The 21,806-nt window shown below is 39.6% G+C and overlaps 1 protein-coding gene across 6 annotated transcripts in view; it reads right to left on the bottom strand.

Moving 5' to 3' along the window:
- LOC113447963 (sodium channel protein type 5 subunit alpha-like) overlaps positions 1 to 21,806 on the bottom strand; it is a 381,002-nt gene that overhangs the window by 26,751 nt on the left and 332,445 nt on the right. For 3 of the 6 annotated variants that reach the window (XM_087917477.1, XM_087917479.1, XM_087917481.1), the window contains 2 exons: positions 17,514 to 17,636; positions 16,135 to 16,257 (listed from right to left, as the gene is read on the bottom strand). The exons of 1 other annotated variant lie outside the window; for it this stretch is intronic. In XM_087917477.1, coding sequence (XP_087773603.1) covers positions 16,135 to 16,257; positions 17,514 to 17,636 — 246 coding nt within the window. The remainder of the gene's footprint in view (positions 1 to 16,134; positions 16,258 to 17,513; positions 17,637 to 21,806) is intronic. 2 more of the 6 variants (XM_087917483.1, XM_087917478.1) reach the window with 2 other exon arrangements.

Below are 21,806 nucleotides of genomic sequence, written 5' to 3'. Positions count from 1 at the left end.
TTGGAAAGGTTTAAAACCAAAGAAACATACATCAATCAAGGCAAGATAACACCATTGTGGTAAGAAAAGTCACATTTGCAATATTGTACTGAAGCAATGGAGATGGATATTTTAGCAGGATAAGAATTATCACCCCAGGCATGAAACATTTGAGTAATATTGACATGCACTCCAACAGACAATACAATAAATTACAGACACATCACTCAAGTCTTCAGTCACCAATCTCAGGTATAAAGAAGGGAGGAGTTACGCACACAGAACATTAAAGATTCTATATACTGTACTATTCAGCAAAAGACAATATTGACTAAACAAAAAATGGGTGGAACTGCAATTGCCTTGTGTTCAGCTGATCTGAGCTGTATTACTTGGAAAAGTTTCTCACAATTTTTATTTTCACTGGCTTAAGACAACCTTGCCAGCTCAGTAACATTTCTCCTTTTTTTTATCAAGCACAAATATGTCTCTTTGTTGATTTGTGTCTTTGATCTTCGTATCAGCTTTTACTTCATCTTCCTTGGACTTCTGGAATGGAGGCTAAGCTGTATTGATCTCAGGAAACAACACGTTTTTTCAAGTGTAAATCGAATTATAGGAAATGTTACATCTTATCTAATGAGTCTGTTGTAGGCTTTCGGGGCAAGCCAATAATACAGGTAGTTTATTTCAGTATAGCATGTGCACTTCTGTGTGTTTCAAGGTATAATTTATTACACTTTAATTACATAATACTGATATTATGAAGTTCCTTTGAAAACTTCATAGATCATATTGTTTGAAAGATTTACACTCTTTTTTTTCCTCGAGGAATCAAGGTGGTGCATGTAGCATTTTTGCCTTTAATTTTATCTCCTCAAACAAACACAGGCTGGGTTGAACTACCAGAGTGAAATAAGTACCTGAGATTGAAGATGTATCTGGGCTTCCCCCATCCCAGAACAGCAATTTAACCATTACATCACATTGATTTAGGGAATGAACATTGAGCATTCACTTATTGTCAATTTTTCTACTTGTATTGCACAACATTAGTTCAAATCAGCCTTCACCCATTGTAATGGAATGCATGGATGACTTTTTTATTTTTATTTCATTTATTTATTTGATTTGTCAATTGCTTACAGGATAATAGGTATAAGTATATACATAGTTATGAATACATGAAATGGGTACATATAAGAAAAATAAAAGAAACATAGGACAGGGACGGTAGGCACTTATGCACGCCCCCTACAGACCTCTTAGGAAAGGGGTGAGGTCAATAGTAGAGAGTCTAAGGTTAAAGTTTTTGGGGTTTGAGGAAGAAACCACAGAGTGAGGTAGATTATTCCAGACATTGACCACTCTGTTGCTGAAGTCGTATTTCCTGCAATCAAGTTTGGTGCGGTTAACCTTGAGTTTGTATCTATTGTTTGCTCTTGTGTTGTTATGGTTGAAACTGAAGTATTCATTGATAGGTAGGACATTGCATTGTATGATTTTATACACTATACTTAGATCAGACCGAAGACGGCGTAGTTCTAGCTTTTCTAGGTCTAGAATTTCGAGTCTGGTGGCATAAGGTATTCTACAACGAGTAGAAGAGTGGAGAACTCTTCTTGTGAAATATTTCTGGACTTTCTCATCTGTGCTAATATCAGATATGTAATGTGGGAAAGAGAAGAAGGAGAAGAGAAGGTATAGCCAATCATCAACTTACAACTACAACTGAGCCCCAAATTTATGTTGCTAAGTGAGACATTTGTTTATTGAGTTTTGCCCCATTTTACGACCTTTCCTGCCACTTTTGTTAAGTGAATCAATGAAGTTGTTAAGTTAGTGACACGGTTGTTAAGTGAATCTGGCTTCTCCATTTACTTTCCTTGTCAGAAAGTCACATGACTACCTGTATGCCTAGGAAACAATTAGAGAAGCGGGCAGGAGCCCCCAGTCCCCTAAAAGCCAGAGAAAGAAACTAAGAAAAAAGACTTATCCTCATGGAACAAGCAATTAAAGTTTGTTCCTTCACACTTACAAGATTCTGTTTATGTAGCTTTCTACAATAAAGGAGACTTGGCTCATCTAGATGTTTTCTGTCTGGTTTGCCTGGGTGGGATGACACCCACCTGACAGCCAAGTAAGTGAGGAGACGCTTCATTTTAAAGCTTGTTAAGTTGCTCATTCTATCTCATAGGTTGCCTGTTTAATAATGGTCTGTGGAAACCAGGAGGAGGAATTGTGTGGGACAAAGTTTTTCCTCAGAAACAGGAACTGTATAGTCAATAACTACAGGTAGTCCTTGACTTACAACCATTCATTTAGTGATTGTTCAACATTACAACAACACTGAAAAAAGTGACTTATGATCATTTTTCACGCTTATGATTATTGAAGCATCCCTGTGGTCACATATTTATAATGGTTATAATGGACACTACAACCATTATAAAAAATGTGACTACGGGGATGCTGCAATCACCCTAAGTGTGAAAAATGTTCGTAAGTCACTTTACATGTGACCACCATTTGCGACTTTCTGACCAGGAAAGCCAATGGGGAAGTCAGATTCACTTAACAACCATTAGTAACTTAATGACTGCAGTGATTCGCTTAACAACTCTATCAAGAAAGGTTGTAAAATGGGACAATACTCATTTAGCAGCTGTCTCACTTAGCAACAGAAATTTGGGCTCTTTGTTGTGGTCGTAAGTCAAGGACTACCTGTATTCCCCATGGAGACACTACTCCATAATGTTCCCAAAGAGGCGGTGTGCTGTAGTGGATAAACTGTTGGACAAGGAGCAGGGAGACCCCAGTCCAAGACCGCCCCAAGCCCCAGATTTTTGCTAGGTGACTTTGAGTCGGTCACGGTATCTCAAGCTAGCTATCTCACAAGATTGCAGTCACTGGTGTAACATCTTATGGAAAACACCTTGAGCTCTTGAGGAAAGGTTGGGTGTAAGTCTAACAAACAAGACTTACACTGACAGCCTATCCAATAGTGACTACAGGGAGGAAGAATGTGAATCAGGAACATGGGGGCTGAGGTATATGTTAATGCATTAAAACATTGGTGAGAGCCCATTGTTGCATTGTACTGACCTTACCTTTCCTATGGCTAAATCCAGATTATTTGTATAGAATTCTGCAGAAGAGGCCCACCATGGTGTGGATGTTCTTACCAAAATTTTGCAACGTTATCTCTAGCCATGGGAAACATACCATGGATTAAATCAGGGGTCTCCAAATTTGGCTTGTGGATTTCAACTCTCAGAATTCCTCAGCCATTCATGCTTAAAGTTGCCAAGTTTGGTGACCCCTGGAATTAAATAATAAAAAGATAACTTTGAATAAATAAATTCTCATTCTGTAAGACTACCTTGTCAAAGTCACTTGCATTATTCGTGACAAAAGGCTGCATCTTCATCAGCAGTCAGCAATCTTGTCTCATCACAAGAAAATATTTATATTAATGGTAGCATGGAGAGACTGGTTACAAGAATGGGCTCTGCACTAAGGAATATTTTACCAGCAGAGAAAGATTTGGTGGGTTTTTGAGGAGGAGTTATGACGGTGTGTGTATATATACCTCCCCTTTTTTTCTCAAAGCGAGCAGACATGAGACGATTTAGTTTAGGTGCCTAATAGCCCAGGAAAACTTTCATGGATAGATCTGGCCTCACTGATCTTGTGGGTGCCATTTTTAATGACCAAATGAAGGCACAATTGCTTGATACCCACATAGTTATTATTTCTGTATGCTCCTTTCTTTTAACCCCCAGGCATTTTTACATTTCAATTGTTCCATTCTTTTTTGCCTGTACTTCCTGTTTTGTAATTACATGGTACAAGTAGTCCTTAGTTCACTTAGTGGTCTTTCAAAAGTTACAACAGCACTGAAAAAAGAGATTTATGACCCTTTTCCACACTTATGACCATTGAAGAATCCCCATGGTCATGTGATCAAAATTCAGGTGTTGGCAACTGACTCATATTTATGACGGTTGCAGTGTCCCAGGGTGATGTGATCAATGTTTATGACATTCTGACAAGCAAAGGCAACTGGGAAGCCAGGTTCATCTAACAACCATGATACTAACTTAACAACTGCACTGATTCACTTAACAAGTGTGGCAAGAAAGATTGTAAATGGGGGCAAAAATCACTTAATAAATGCCTCACTTAGCAACAGAAATTTTGGGTTTCATTGTGGCTATCAGTCAAGGACTACCTGTATTTTCCCCCCCATGGTGGTGGTTGTTGTTTGATTTATTGTCATTTCATTATTTCTATTTTTCACCAGCCCAAATAGCTTTTGTTACTGGGCAGAGTTAAAAACAGAATAAAGAAATTGTATTGGCCAAATTCGGATAAGAGATGATCCCATATTAGGAAAATGACTGGGAGGCAGTAGTAATCATGGTAAGGATGATGGCAGAGACAAACGTATTTTGGTCCTTGACAGAGTAAATTTGTCCAGTGACCATCATTGCTACCCCATCATTTTTGCAAATACACTACAAGACATTTCAAAAATAAAAGAGGCGATTTGCAAATGGGAGCACCATGCAGAGTTAAAGACAAATGCACAAGATACAAACATACACAACCATGCAAATAAAAGTACAACAACAAATAGGGGCATGCAGTCCATGTCATCTGCATATCCAGAATTTCCCCGATCATTTTCCTGGGAGGTCACATAACAAAGCATAAAAACTCGGAGCAAAACATTTGACACTTCTCCAGGTGAATTATTAATAGCATAAAGCTCTGCTGCTGATGTTTTTACATCTTGGCCAAATTCCCTTTTAGGACAATGAATCTAAGAACCGTCAATAGCTGGATGTTTGGAAGAGACTATTATTGCGATAGAATGTGATGGATGAACTACAAATCTAGCAAAGCTAATTTCTTCAGTGCCAGGGAAGATTTTCACATGGGTATTTATTTTGAGTGTCCATCTGTAGCTTGGTCTGGAAACAGATTACTTTTAATTGTCCTGTAATGTAACAGGATCCAAAATAACTATCAGCTTCTTGAGTAGTTTTCCTTTTTTGAATAACAAGCTACTATGAGATACTGCTTCCTCAAGAATTATTATTTTATTTTTTAAAAATCTTTTTTGAAGAATTGAGAGAGTGGGAGGAAGGAAATTTCCAGGACTTCTGGAGAAATCATCTAAATTAACTGGGATCTAGATCAACCCAGACTAAACTCTCCATTCCTGTTACTGCTTTGCAATGCTCTTTTTCTATGGTCTTAGTTCAGAGTTCCTCACACCAAATATTTACTAAAACAAAATTCAGCCAATATCTATCCAGGATAAATTCTCTGGTTAGGCCTTCTGTCAGATACAAGTAGTCCTCAACTTCCAACAGTTCAGCGTTGTTCATTCAGTTAGTGAACAGTTCATTTAATTACAACGGCATTGAGAAAAGTGACTTATGACTGTTTTCACATTTAAAACCACTGCTAGCATCCCCATGGCAAAGTGATCAAAATCCAGACATTTGGCAACCTATTCATATTTATGACGTTTGCAGTGTCGCAGGGTCATGTAATTTCCCTTTTTGCGACCTTCTGACAATCAAGGTCAATGGGGAAGCCAGATTCTTTTAACAATCATGTCACTAACTTAAAAACTGCAATGATTCACTTAACAACTGTGGCAAGAAAAGTCATAAAATGGGGCAAAACTCACTTAACAACCATCTCGCTTAGCAACAGGAATTTTTGGCTCAGTTGTGGTTGTAAGTCAAGGACTGCCTGTATACAAGGAGGTTAGGAAATGCTAGAGTCCTGTTTTCATATATAGTTCAGTGTCTTCTTAAGATGGTTCTTATTTATTTACTTATTTAGTGTATGGACTTGAAATATATATTAACATTTCACCTAAACTAAAACAATAAAATATGAAGGTTGAAAGGTATCTGCATTCATATACCAACATCTAACCTAAATAAATAAATATAAACCTAATAAATGGTATAGGACTTCCTGCTTGGGCAGGGTTTTGGACTAGAAGACCTTCCAACTCTATTATTCTATTAACCATTGAAGTGCAGCATCTTTTATAGAGGAAAAAAAACAATCAGATACTGAACTACAGAATGTGCCCTTTCAGCTGGTGACCCAAAGTCACACCGAGGGGAGGATACCATGCCCCATTTACATAGTGAGTCCCACCAGATTCCTTGTGCTGTGCGAATCCTATTCAGGGTTGTCCATTGTTGGAGTGGTCTCCTTTATATGTCTGGGAATTCATTTGCCTTTCACTGGTTCTTAGTATCTGCGCCCGAGAGCCAATTAAGGCCCAGCGGGCACCTAGGATGTTTCACAGAAGGGATGAAAACCTGTGTGGTCCTCCAGGGACTGCCAGGAATTGTAACAAAGCAACGTTTGGTGACTTCTAAAACCTTACACTATCTATTCACTGATCAGCGCCATTAAAAGCAACAGCCTGATCATTCCTCTTCCCACCAACTCCAGAACTGGAGCAGCAGCTTTCTTAAATATTTTATAGATTCTGGGTCACATATTTTTGTTTTGTTTGGCCTTCTTTGACCACTCAGGATGCCAAGGAAATTAAAACCAGAAGGGGAGAAGGGAGATATATCTTTTCAGTTCAAGGGCAGCCCAGATAGACATGTTGGGGAGAAGAACCTCTTTTTACGCCACGACCCATTCCGTCTTTGCCTTAAGCTGCTGTCCCGTTCAGTTCTGATGCTTCAGTCAATCCACTATCACAGGCACCATTAATTTCAAAGAAGTTGTGCCGAGTTCATTAATTTCAAAACTAGGCTTTTGGTTTCATAATATGTTCCCTGAGGGTGAGCCATTGGCTATTATCATCCTTCCTGCTTGATGTATTTGTACCTCGGCATTATAGCTACTTAATCTCTCTCTCCGGGGACTTGATCCCCCACTCTACCCCGCCCCTGGCACGTTGTAATATGTAACATAGCCTGGTAATAACACTAAGCTTTAGCGTACCTGAGTCGTGGTTAAATGTGGCTAAATTTACTAAGAATATTCAGGACAGGTATGTCTAACTATTCCTCATTCTAACTGAAAAGTCAAAGGCAGCATTTTTATTCCATTTGCACTCAGCTGGGAAACATATGTAGGAGGGATCCTTGATGCTCTTTGGGCTTCTCTGTTTTCCTGCAGACGTTTCATTACCCAAGTGGGTAACATCATCAGTGTTGTTACCTAATTTGGATAATGAAACATCTGCAAGAAAACAACCAAGCTCAGAGAGCACCAAGGACCCTAGAAAAAGTACAGAGAAGAGCAACCAGGATGATTAGGGGACTGGAGGCTAAAACATGTGAAGAATGGTTACAGGAACTGGGCTTGGCTAGTCTAGTGAAGAAAAGGACCGGAGGAGACAGGATAGCAGCCTTCCAATATTTGAGGGGCTGCCAGAGAGGAGGAAGGGGTCAAGCTAATCTCCAAGGCGTCCAAAGGCCAGACAAGGAATAATGGATGGAAACTGAACCAGGAGAGATTCAACCTAGAAATAAGGAGAAATTTCCTGACTGTGAGAAGAACCAACCAATGGAACAGAAGTTACCTTTGGAAGTGGTAGGAGCTTCATCCCTGGAGGCTTTCAAGAAGAGATTGGACTCCCATCTGTCAGAAATGGGGGGTTGGACTAGATGACCTACAAGATCCCTTACAACTCTGATTATCTGTTATTATTATTATTGTTGTTGTTGTTGTTGTTGTTAATCTGTTATTATTATCCGACGCCTCTTGTTTCAACCCTGAGCTACAAATATTTTTCTTCATTGGTAAACATATTTGTGGTATACACAACTCTAGCAAGCTACAGTGTCTTTAAGTGACATGAACCTCACAACAAAATTGCATAATAGCACAGTGGAATGTTGGAATATCTAACGCAACTCTTTTGCATCATGAGGCATATTTCCTGGCTACCCTTGTCCTCACTTCTGTGGATACTTTTGGTTTGGAAAGAGTTTATTGACTTATTTTGCAGCATTTTTAATCCCATCTACTTTACTAGGAGGTTTACTCAAAGAGGCCTCACCTTATGACCACCATGAAGCCCAAAATTTGGGCTGCTTAATGAGACATCTGTTTAGCACTATTTTATCAGCTTTTTGCCACAATTGTTACGCTAGCAATATAACAGTTAAGTGAATCTGGCTTCTCTATTGATTTTGCTTTCAGCGGGGTCGTAGAAGGGGATCTCAGTGTAATCGTCATAAATATGCTGACCTTCTGAATTTTGATTGCATGATCATAGGGATGCTGCAACAGTCATAAGTATGAAAACTGCTCAAAAGTCACTTTTTCCATTGTTAACTTCGCACAGTGTGTTGTAGGTCGTGGGCTACCTGTACGTTTCCATTATGACCCGGGGTTGCAATGCATGTATATTATCAGTATACCGATGATACCACAATGAACTCTTCCAGGGGCTCCCCATAGGCATGATGTCAACTAATAAAATATTTCTATGGTCTTTTTAGAGTTGCCAACAGAAAGGGAAGGGGGGGAGCAGTACAGCAGCTTGCAAAACCGAAAGTGCATTCCATAAATGTTTTCAAAGTTAGTAACTAGGTGACTGAAGTTTCGGCCATGCAAAATTCTAACTGGAGAGCATGATTGATGACTCTGGGCTATGGATGTGTCCCATAGGAGGATATGAATTACTATGCACCCAGGGGATGGGGGGAAACCAGGGTCAAGGGTGAAATAAATGATGTGTCTCAGAGTCGGCTACACCTAGGCAGTGCTGGACAGTTTAACTCCCAACAAATCCTTTTGAAGTTTTGGAAGTTTGGCTTGAGACTCATGATTTAAATGCGGGTAACTGCTGGAATCCTGACACATGAAATGGTGGGGGAGACAGAGATGAACACTGAGGCGCACCTTCTTCTATTACCATCCATTGACTCAGCGTAGTATGGAAGGAGTAGAATCCCTACAAGTAGATTCCCAACTCCTAGGCAGAAGAATACTATCATCATTGGATCAGAGATCATTAAGAGTTTGGGGAAGGGCCATTATCCTGACACAGGTCAGCCACCAATTTAAGAACTTTTTGTTCCCACATTCTAAGTTTAACCTGACGTAAGCCGCAGTTTTCCTGAATAAAAGGTTAAGAGCTATGTCTTCAGACTGGCTTTAAACTGAAAGAATTAATCTAATATTGTTTGTTTTTCCCCTCATCTCCTTCAGATTAAAGACTCTACTTTAACTGTTTAAGGACTCTTCGGTGCCAATGTGGTTGTCCCAAACCAAAATCATGTTCTACTATGGATGATGAATTTCTTCCCCTCATGACCATCTCAAGAATGACTACGAGCTACAGATAGGCCTCGACGTACGACCACAACTGAGCTCAACTTTTGTTGCTAAGCGAAGCAATGGCTAAGTGAATTTTGCCCCATTTTATGACCATTCTTGCCCCAGTTGTTAAGTGAATCACTGCAGGTGTTAGATTAATAACACAGCTGTAAAGTGAGTCTGGCTTCCCCATTGACTTCGCTTGTCAAAAGGTTGCAAAAGGGGATACAAATGACCCCCGGGACACTGCAACCGTCATAAATATGAATCAGTTCCCAAGTGTCTCAATGTTTATCATGTGGCTGTGGGAATGCTGCAGTGGTTGTAAAGGTGAAAAATCATCACAAGTCACCTTTTCAGTGGTGTTGTAACTTTAAACAGTTACTAAATACGTCGAGGACAATCTGTATTGAAATTCACATTACTAGAAAATCTGGTTTGATTGACGTGGTTGTGCCTTCTTTCTGCACACCCCAGATCTAAGGGATGTTGAGTCTTTTATATAAAAAAATCCCATTATAACATTCTCACACTCAATACAGTCCTTCAGTGCCTGACTTCTGAACAGTGCTGGTGGTTGGGGGATATTTCAGCTCCCGTGAAGACTCAGATGTATTCCTAACATTCCCGTGTGAATATTAATATTTAAGCTTACAAGTTTTTCACCTTCATTAAAAGCTGTACACTTTAATTAGATTTCTGGCATTTTTGAAAGATGGATTGTATTCTCGCAACCTTTCCTATTCAGAGGATCTCTTGAAGGAAAGGCTTTGCTAAAAGCATTACTTCGTTCTGAACATGTCAGGAACACAATCTAACCTTCTCCAATTGGCACTTTCTAGGCACACTGAAACTAATTTCCAGAATTCACAGTATTTCTTGTTGCCCCACTGGGTAAGACGGAACTACAAATGAAACCGTAGCAACTTAGGGAATACGGGTTGCAACCATTGGTTTGGTGACCATTCGAAGTTACAGTGAAAAAGGTGACTTATGAACGTGATTCAGAATTTAAACGTTGGCAACTGGTTCATATTTAAGATGGTCATAGTGTCCCTGGGAGGGGTCATGTGATCATCCTTTTTTGTGACTTTCTGGCCCCTCAAAGTCAATGGGGAAGCCAGATTCACTTAACAATCGTACTACTAACTTAACAACTGAGCGATTCACTTAACAACTGAGGCAAAAGGTCATAAAACAGGGTGAAACTCATTTAACTGGCTCACTTAGCAATAGAAATTTTGTTTTCAATTGTAGTCGTAAGTTGAAGACTACCTGTAGGATTAGTAATTAGTTCAATTACGTTTGGAAAAATAACACTTGTCTTTTAGAACTATTCTATTTGCAACTGGCCTAAATGGGCTGAAAATGTCAAATTTGAATGAATCTTATAGGATATTGACTCATTTCTGTAAGAGGCTCCACTGTAGTTCAGAGTCTTCCAATTCTACAAAATTGTGAGCAGCTGCAGGGAACCCAAAGTGTCTGAAATGCACTTGGCAAATTGGGCATTGATAGATGCTTTCATCTCTGTATTGATCTTTGCTCTATTAGTCTGCCTAGTCTAATGAACTGTACTTAAGACATTTGGGAAGAGGATGGTTTTCTTGAACAGCTCTCCACTGATTTGCTCTTAACCCTGTGCAGTTGTAAGGCGGTTTAATGATGCCCTGTATTAATACCTCGCTTATCCCTTTTGAGTGACTGGACTGATCTCATGTCCCAAGCAGGAAGATCCTGAATTTTCCTGAACTCAGCTGATCAAATGAGTTGAGGAAGGAAAGAGGGGCAGGCAAAGCAGAAAGGTTCAGGAAGGAAAGATAGAAGAAAAAAAGAAGTCAGTGGTCAGGGCATAAGTGGAACTGAGGAATGCAGAATAAAAAAAATCTCTCCTATATTAGTTGTACATTAGCTGTACATGGACCACAAAAATATTTGACCTGCTTTCTTTTCTTTTTCTTCTTTAATCCTTGAACAGGGACTAGACAGTTTTTTAAAAGGTGACCTGCCCTTTCAGAGTTGAACAAATAGGAGACTATAGGTAGTCCTTGACTTACAACAGCTCATTTAGTGACCGTTTGAATTTACAACAGCCCTGAAAAAAGTGACTTATGATCGCTTTTCACACTTACAACCACTGCAGCATCCTCCATGGTCATGTGATCAAAATTTGCATGTTTTGCAACTGACTCATATTTATGACGGTTGCATTGTCCTGGGGTCATATTTTGTGACCTCTGACAAGCCAAAGTCAATGGGGATGCCATATTCACTTAATAAACGTGTTACCAACTTAACAACTGCGGTGATTCACTTAACAATTGTGGCAAGAAATGTTGCAAAATGAGGTAACCCTCATTGAGCAACAGAAATTCTGGGCTCAATTGTAGTCATAAGTTGAGGGCTATTGATATTACCTGGCACAGATGCTTTTTTCTTCCTTCTGTCTAGCAAAGAGATGGTAGATGTGACAGTAAGTAAACAACTACTTGACTGAGTTTGATCATCCCTTCCATCAACTTTTCCTAGAAACTCAAGCAGGAGTTTTGTGCGAATTGATTTCTTATAAAAGAGTTATAAATGGAATTTTCATTTTATAAAATTATTTAACTCGGTTGAAAATTGTGTTTAAGCCACTGAAATAATTATTACCTAGCTACAAATAGTTCATTTCCTTTCAGCTGCTTGATTTGCTACTTTGGCTAATTTTTTAAGAAAAGAGAAGTGTGCATTTAAAAGAAAGAGCAATAAAACCAAATACAGTATATCAATTAAGAAATTCAACCATGCTTTTAACTACAAATAATATATTTTGCTCCTTTGGTTTTATGCAAGCAGACTGCATTACTTATTCTTCAATTAGGGAGAAGATTAAATGTACCATTATGGCACCATCATGCAAAAATAAACAAGAAAGGATTATCTAACACAGACCTATATGCACACCTATGCACACACGCACACACACACAAATGCCATGTTCACAAATAAAGTGAGATAGTAACCAAGCATACAAATGAACACCTCTCCAATTGCAAAAGTACCTTGTAACAGACTTGGGCTGCAAACAGAAACCCTCTTTCAGAGTCTTGCAAAGTTTTACAAAATCTTCAGTTATCAGAAAATAATTTGGCACATTTGTGAGCATGGTTAAACAAAAAGAGTAAGCAAGCAAAAGACATAGCAACATTTATTTATTGCAAACGCGTCTTTTCTTTTTAGTATTTCCCCTCATCTTGATCACATACTTAGCAAACTGTTTTTCATTCTGCAAACGCAAACATTGCATTTTTCTTTTTTTTATGTTTGCATCTCCTCTATATACGTGCACCAAGCTCAGAATCCTTCAAAACAGCCGTAGCTTGAAATACTGCAAACAGAAACTAGAAAGTGGAAAGAGCAGAACCTCATGGATGCTACCCTCCACCCTCCAATTTAAAAACAGGTTTGTCGACCCCTTGTGCAGTGCATACCAAATCTCTGTAACAAATGTCACAACCAAAGAATGTAAATGAAAAATTGTCCAAGTGCATGCATGCATACATGACCTATGCAATGATATGGTTACATATGCAATGAAACAGGAAATACAAATGTTGGCAGCAGAGAAAAAGATGGAAAGCCGAACAAAGCATGACTAATCCAGGCCCCTCTTAACCAGGATTCATCCAGAGGAAAAGACTGTCAGCCCTCTGTCTTTTACAGCTGGTCATAAAGGTGGGAAATAGTCAGTGTCAGAGTTTAAATTCATCATGATTAGCTCTTATAATGTCAGCCTTCCACAGAGTTGGAGCACTATAGCCCCCTTATGCAGTAGTGGGATTCAAATACTTTAACAACTGGTCCTCTGCCCTAATGATTTCTTCCAACAACCAGTTCACCAAACTTCTCAGAAGGTTAACAACTGGTTCTCCGGAATCCCACCAATGCCTTTATGACTTGTGGACTTCAACTCCCCCAATTACTAGGAAGGACTGGCATAAAACGGCCATTGTTCCCCAGACCTGCTCTACCTGAATTTTTTCAGATGCGTTAGATTTCAGGTCCCATTGTTTTCCCTGTTCTGAATGATGGGAGCTGAGGCTATGAGGGTTAAGAGGTTTTAAGAATGGTAACATAATAAATGCTGGAGGAATTTGTAAAACAGATTGAAAGAAACACTGCAACATTTTAATGTAATTTTGTCGGTCGCAGGTGAATTTGTGAAGGAAAGTTTATAAAACCTCGTGGTCAATTTCTCAAAAAGTCATAAATCAAAAAGACCTATAGAATAATAGAATTGTTCTATAATTATCTATAGAATTATAAATAATCAGAAAGGGCTATGTGGGCCATCCTGTTAATAACCTTGCTTAGATATCCATGGAGATTCTCAGTCATCCAGGCCCTAGTTGTCTCAAGCGAGAGACAACTGTTTTTTACTCTTCCTCAAATAAAAATTGCCTTTTGGAAATAAAAGCACATTTAAAATAGATATTTAAATATTTAATCTTGTCGGTATTATCAATTATTGCTGATGCCAAAGCTCTAGCCTGCCAATAGTCATACATAGATTATAATTGCTTTATATACTTGACCTGGGCTCCAAAGTATTTGGAGACCAAAATGCAAAATATATACACAATACTTTTGTTCCAGGATTATTTTGTGCATTTATATATATTTCAGGGGGTGGGTGTCTTTTAAATCAATGGAGTAGTAGTGGCAATTTGTTTTATGGGTTTTCACTGAAGACAGTTGGCTTCCTGCGGCGAGAAAATTTAACCATGAGCAACAGATACAGAAAGACTGATCATGAATCAGTCTTACTATTTAGTACTTGCGTTCAGAGAGTAAAATATTAATCTGCTTTTTCTCTGGATGAAGAAATACTCAAAAATATTCTGGTCCTCTCTATCCATATCAGGAGTACAATATTATTGGAATGACTTTCTGATCATGTTCCTACTTTAACTCTAAGAAATTTGATCCTTGAAGGGTGAAGGTCACACATCAGATAGTGGCCAAGGAACAGGATCTTTCCAGTGGTGGTGTCATGCCCCTGTCAGAATCTGATTTAGACGGGAAGGCCGAGCAGCTGACAGGGAGTGGAAGTGTGGCTCCGTTGGCTGTGAAAGAAACCGGGGAAGGGCAAAGGTTGGCTGGGCAGAGCAGGGGAGAGGTAGAGCAAGGGAGAGAATTCGGAGGAAGACCCAGGCCTACCCCCTCTTCACCCTAGGGCACGCAGGGAGAAATGGAGAAGGGAGCAACATGAGTTGAGTGGCTTACGGTGGAGGAAAGGGCCCTGATTCCCTTCATTAGCTGCAGCTGGGAACACAGTGTTTATAAAGGGAAGCTGCGCATAGCAAAATTGTTGGGAGAAAATCGTGAATTATCTGGTATCCTCAAGGCTTATCTGGATTCCTGGCGTCTTCTCAACTGTGTGTGTTTTGCTGGGCTTTCAAGTCTGCAATTCCTTATCCTGTCCTGTCAAATTAATTATTGCAGCGTGGTTTGTATGGATTTTTATTTACAGTTTGTATGTACTTTGTTTTTGGACTGAATTTCCTCCACTTAAAGAGTGTTCTTGGGAGAGTTTTTTCTCCAGCTGAATGTAATCTAAACATTGGGAGCAAAGTTGGAGGTATTAAAGGGACTCTTCTGGCTTATTTGATTGTGTTGCCTTTGTGCCATGTCCTGGGTCATCACAGGTGACTCCCTGGTTCTTGGAAGTCTTTCCTCCAAAAAGCATCTACCAAGTGTCTATTCTATTATATTCCTGGAGCCAGACAAAAATGTATTTATTTTTCAGCTTTCCAATCTGTTTATATAGTCACATTTTAGGATGTACAGATAGTCCTTGACTTAGAACCATTCATTTAGTGGCCATTTGAAGATATAAAGTCACTGAAAAAAATGACCATTTTTCATATTTATGTCCGTCGTAGCATTCCCATGGTCACACGATCAGAATTTGGGCATTAGGCAACTGGCATGTACTGTATTTATGACAGTTGAACTGTCCTGAAGTATAACATTCCCAGATCGCTTTTGACAAGCAATGTCAAGAGGAGAAAGTCAGATTCACTTGATGACATGATTCACTTAACAACTGCAAAGATTTGCTTGACAACGATGGCAAAAAATATTGTAATATGGGGCAAAACTCACTTAACCACCTCCTTGTGTAGCAACAGAAATATTGGACTCATTTGTGGTCATAAGTCAAGGACTATCAGTTGTCACATTTTATGATGTAAATGAAGCCTTTTACCTGAGCTTGCCTCAGTATTTTTCCTGCCTGAGTTGTTTATCTCGTATTTTTAATCATAGTTTTTAGTTTCAGGTTTTATACTGTGATGCTTATGGGCTTACAGGCCAACTTGGGGGAAAATGTTTCAAAGGGCAATGTGAATTTTTAAAAAGGAAAATTAAGAGACAGGAGAGCTGACTGGAAGTTGCCCTAATTGAAGTTTGATCGTCAACCAGATGACAAGTTCTCTGTAAACAAGGCATGAACCAGGATTAGCTCAGAATGAAATCCACCAAGGACGGGATCAGTCCAAGCCAAAGATAATTCAACAAGCAAGCAGCCTAATATTTTAGAGGCAGCAGCAGCAGGAAGAGGAGGAGGAGGAGGAGGAGGAAAAAAGAGAACTCCACTGCAGGGAACAGGATCAGCACCAATAATTTTACATAAAGCCTGGCATGAAAAATGAGAACAGAAAGACCACAAACACACAGATGATGGGATGGAGGAAGGGCCTCACAGCATGCTGCAGGATGCTCATGGACAGAGAGGCTCTGCTGATGGGTCTTGTAGTAGTTGTTTTGAAATTGAAGTCTTACCCTCATCCCTTCAAATCGTGAGAGTGCTCTTAAAGGCCTCAGAGCTCTGAGGGTCCTAAGGGATTTAATGGGACCCATTTCGGAGTATCCAAGAGAACTAGCTATGAGGCTTATTAGTGAGACCTGAAGGGAGACACAAAACGAAGAAGTCCAAACTATTAGCAAAAGTCCTACCATTCGGCTTCTCTTCTCTGGATTTGCACCTGTAAAGATAAACCTGGTTAATTGATTGAGGAAGCAAGAACCTAAATTGGAGGGAAATGCACCATTAACTCTTGGGGGAGGGGGGAGCTGCTGCTACAGAAATATTTTTTTCCAGGACACAGAGCTATTGATTTCCAATGCAAAATGAAACCTAAGAATTAGGAACTGTCAAAAACGATAGGATATCGATCTGGCTGCAATTCCCATTTTCCCCTCTAGATGACCACATTGAGCTCCAAAGAATGTCAACATTCGATCAAAAGAGAGAGAGACAAGAAATCAGGGAGACAATCAGTTCTGAAGCACCAAATTAGTTTTCCTCTATTTTTCTCCAACTGAAAAGAAATAGTAGCGGCACAGTACCATCCTCCTTTTGCAAAGACTATAATTTTGAATTTTCAAGATGAATGGCTTGTATATTATAAAGGATCTATCTCTCTGTCATCTATCTATCTACCCACCCACCCTACAATTTCTTTCTTTCTCTCTCTCTCCTTTCTCTCTCTCTCCATCCCTCATATCTATTTCTTCGTCTCTCTCTTTTTCTGACTCTCTTTCCTCTTTCTTTATCCATCCTATCTTTCTCTCTCTCTCTCTTTTCTCTCTCTCTCCCTCTATTCATCTATCTCTAATCTCTCTCTCTCTTCTCTCTCTCTCCCTCTATTCATCTATCTCTAATCTATCTCTCTATCTCTCTATCTCTCTATCTCTCTATCTATCTATCTATCATTTATCTACCCTACCTATTTCTTTCTGTCTCTCTGATTTCTTTCTCTAGCCTGTTTCTTTCTCTTTCTCTCTCTCTCTCTCCTCCCCATCTGTCTATCCATCTTATCTCTCTATCATTTATGCTTACACATAGGCATGCACCCCCCCCCACATACATTACACCCATATACACAATCTCACACACACACACATGTCTTTTACCCCCACAGTGCCTGCAACACTGCTGTTGCCACTGAAGTTAGCCTGCCTGGGAGACCCTTTCCCTGAAAAATTATACAATTTGCGCTGATTGGAAAATGAAGCTGCCATGTTTGTTGTTCCCTGCAAAAGAGAGAGAGAGAGAGAGAGAGAGAGAGAAAGAGAGAGAGAGAGAGAGAGAGAGAGAGAAGGTGATTGTTATTTTAGAGGAACACACTGCATAGACATGGAAAGGTTTCAACCCTTACCCTTATGCTTTCAAACCGGGACAAGGCTCGGAGGGGCCTCAGGGCCCTGAGTGTTCGCAGTGATTTCATAGCAGCCAGGTGGTCATAACCGAGAATTGTAGCTATCTGGCAAATAACTGAAATCTGTGCAGATTGAATGGAATTTGAAATTATTGTTCAAGATAAGCAACAACAGGATTTTTAAAAGAAAGAAAGGTGGGGAAAAAAGACAGGGTGAAAAATAGTGACTTAGGGAAAGATTCCAATAACCAGGATTAGATTTCAATAATTTCAAAAAAAAACTATGAAGGCGGATTGCGAGTGAAGGTGGGTTATGTTTGAAATAAATATCAAATTATACTCGTAGGAAAGTAATTTCTCCTCAACTTGCTTCTAGAAAGCAAGGGAGGGAGAGGAAGGCGGGGAGGGAGGGATGGTAAATTGTGTGGCAGAATTAAGTTTGGAGAGAAAGTTCTAGTGCAATTTTTTTTTTAAAAAATTGAAAAATGGAGCCGTTGATGAAAAAAGAGAGGGAGATAAATCAATTCTGATCAAATGAGGGTGGGGAATGAGAATCTGAAGAGCATAGGAGGTGCCATAATCGCTCTCCAACAACTCTCAGGAATCTGGAATGGTGGGCTGTGGAAATGAGTTGGTGGTAGGGGATTTTAGTCCAACCCCAAACTCTTGGGTGGGAAATTTCATAATTGCTATCACAGCAAGCAGAATGGCATATGTTTCTTCCTTCCCCCAGAGATCATCTAGACCAGAGGTTCTCAATCTGTGGTTCCCAGACCCCTGGTGTGTGTGTGTGCGTGTGTGTGCATGCACAATGTCATCATCACAGGGGGTCTTCAAAGGTTTGATGCTTTCTAATACTTTAAATCTTGACTGAAGTCTTGGTGGTCCATGGCTACGGACCATGGCCACAAATGGTATTTAAAGGGAGTCTGTGGTGAATAAAACGTTGAGAACCACTGATCTAGTCCACTCCCATCTCATTGCAGAGATCTACTAAACTACCAACAGGTAACCATCCAAATTCTGTGTGAAACCCTCCAACAAGCAGAGCCTCTTGGTCTGGGGAGACCATTCCCCCTGCTTAACGGCTGCTTACCATCCAAAAGGTCTTCCTATTCTTTATCCTGAAGCTTTCCCCCTCTTTAAATCTCACCTTTTAGTCTTTGTCTTCAATTGCAACAGGTGATAAGTTTGCCCTCTCTTTCATAATGTTGCATGAGAGTTATGAGGACCCGGGGCCTTCATTGCCATAATTCCCACACTTGCTAAATTTGGGATAGCAAAATGGAGGGAAACCAGGCATGATTAGAAACTGTTGAATGACAGCAAGCCTCGTTAGAGCACGGGGAGTGCGGGGACGACACGGACGGACTAAGGTCTGCTTGATCAAGAAGGTTTTGTGAAAGAACCTGGTCTTATATACTCTTACACAGACAGCTGTACATTATGTCTATTGCAGAATTGCTGAAATATATTGGAAGAAAATGGGAGAAGTTTGGGGAGGGAAGGAAGGAAAGAAGGGAGGAGAATGAGAAAAAGAAGGGAGGGAGGGAGAATGGAAAAGAAAGAAGGAGGGAGGAGAGAGGGAGGAAGAAAGGCAGGAAAGAAGGAAGGAAGGAAGGAAGGAAGGAAGGAAGGAAGGAAGGAAGGAAGGAAGGAAGGAAGGAAGGAAGGAAGGAAGGTAAAACTAGCATGTTGAATTTCATTAGTACGTTGCTCTAGTTCCACCAATGAACTTAATATCAGCTCATCTATGCCTCTTTTTGTTTAATGAATTAAGTTTTCTTTGCTTACATTAGGAATGTAAAAGAAGACAGCCAATCATTTCTTTTCACCACAATATATGGAAAAGTTTGCTCTCAAGGTTGGTGAGTCGGTTCCTTGGTCAATTCCTTGCATACCTGCCATCCTTGTATCTAAAACGTGGGGAAGGACCCTAGTCCAGTTAACTGGCCGGGATGGGGCTGGGGGAGGGGCGATGAAGTGCAAAGAAGAAAGTAGAAGGAATGTTCACATACCCTTATTTTCATACAACCTTGATCTTTTTTTTTTTAAAGATAATGTAAAGTGCCTTATGCCACATCATACAATTTGTCCATTTCACATGGGAATTGCCACCTTTTTTGGCTCAGTGGACACATTTAAATTTTTGAAAATGTTTCATAGACATGCATACAAATCGGCTATCATAAAGGTCAGTCATAAAACACCAATTTCTCTAAAAAGAGCAAAAATTGGCCAGATTGTCCCTTGATACCTCCTCTACCTTGAGAAGACCTTACTGGGGCACCTAGAGGTTCTCTGTGACTTTTGGGTAGCTTGTACTCCTTTTTCTAAGCAAAGCACCAACTACAGCATTGACTTATTTAAATTCCTCAATGTCCATGTCTTTAGAGGTGATGTAGGATTCAGAGGTATTCTTGGAAATAAAGATCATGTTTAGGACCGGTGGGTCGCTTTGCAGTACTTCTTTCCCCTTCCTCTTCCTCTCTATTTAAAAATTGGTGGATACCCTGCAAAAGCTAATTGCTGATTGGTCAGATACTGATCAATTTGGTGAACCTTAATAAGATTCTCTTCTACCTTTTCTTACTGGTATCATTATTATGATTATTATTAGTTCGTTAATTTGTATGTTCACTGAGAGCTTACGCACTGGGCACAAATCACATTTGGCCAAATAAAGTATTCTCTTCCATTCCATTATATTCATTTAGTGACTGTTTGAAGTTATGACATCGCTGATTTATAACAGTTTTTCACACTTATAACTGTTGCAGCATCCCATGGTCACTTGATGAAAATTTGGTTGCTTGGTAACTCGTTTATATTTATGATAGTAGCAATGTCCCAGACAGTGGTGGGATTCAAATTGTTTTGCCACCCGTTCGGTGGGCATGGCTTGGTGGGCATGCTTTGCCTAATGCTGGCACGCAGCTTTTCCCATGCCAGCTGAGACCTGCAGCGCCAATCAGCTGAGAGGATAAAAAAGAGAAAAGTGCAGGGATTGGTGGGAGGGCCGATTCTGTACTTTTATCTTCTTTTTCCTCTCAGCTGAGGATTTTTTCCCTCCTCTCAGCTGATTGTAGGCTTTTTTTTTTTTTAACTACCGGTTTGGCTGAACCAGTCCAAACCAGTACCATTTCACCACTGGTCTCAGAGTCATGTGATCGCCATTTGTGATTCTTCTGACAAGCAAAGTCAATGGGGAAGCCAGATTCACTTAATAAACATGTGACTAACTTAACAACTTCAGTAAACAACCATGGTAAGAAAGGACATAAAAGGGGGAAATCCATTTAACAACTGTCCCACTTAGTAATTGAAATTTTGGGCTCAATTGTGGTTGCAAGTCAAGACTCCTATTCTATTCCATTCCATTCTCTTATTCTATTCTATTCTATTCTATTCTGTTCTGTTCTGTTCTGTTCTGTTCTGTTCTGTTCTGTTCCATTCTGTTCCCTCCATTCCATTCCATTCAGTTTATATAAATCATAAGGATCTTGAAGAATAGATTGAATTAGTTTGTTAAGATCTTGTTAACAAGACTTGCTGTAGTCTTTCTTTTTTCTTTTCTTTCTTTGGACTCAAGTCCTTTTCTTTTGGATTGAAGAAGATGGCTACACTGACAATTGGTACTTCAAAATGCAGCGGTCATCTGCCCTGTTGGCAGACTTCCACTATATTTATTCCAAAAATTCATTATAAAGGATTGTATTATCTGCAAAGCCTTGAAAAACAAGAGATTTTCCATGGGTCAAAACAACCTGTTTATATCTACTGGTTAATGATTATGAAAGTATTTCATTTCTCCTTGATAAATTGTGCTTCTTAGAGAAATTCAGACATAAGTCTTAGGTTGTGGGCTTGATTCAACGTGATCTGGGTTGTTGTTGTTGTTGTTTTTTAAAAAAATAGGCACATTTCAAAACGCATACTGCCTGTCTTGAGCAAGTAGAGAAAAATGAATATCTGTGCTTTTCAATGAGACTTTCATCCACCCACTTCCCTTTTGACTGACTCAACACAAATTGTTAAGACTGGCTTCTTTCGTTTAATTTATTTGATCCTTTCTCTTCCTCTGAATGTCATCTTCATTCTTGCTGAAATGTCTTTCTTGGAAGACTCCGTAGAACAGATCTTCTGAGAACCATAAAATGGAGCTGGGAGTTTTAGCTCTTTTCTTAAGGATAGAAGTCCCCTATACTTACAGAACTTGTTTTATAACACTGGAGAAACCAATGAGTTTAGTCTACTAAGAAATAAAATTAGTTATTCAAGGTGGCCCAGGTC

The sequence above is a fragment of the Pseudonaja textilis genome, chromosome Z (assembly GCF_049901715.1).
Source record: "Pseudonaja textilis isolate UNSWEBS1 chromosome Z, rPseTex1.2, whole genome shotgun sequence".
Classification (NCBI taxonomy): Eukaryota; Metazoa; Chordata; class Lepidosauria; order Squamata; family Elapidae; genus Pseudonaja; species Pseudonaja textilis.
Note: the sequence above shows the minus strand (reverse complement) of the source record. Positions and strands in the feature narration are given on the sequence as shown.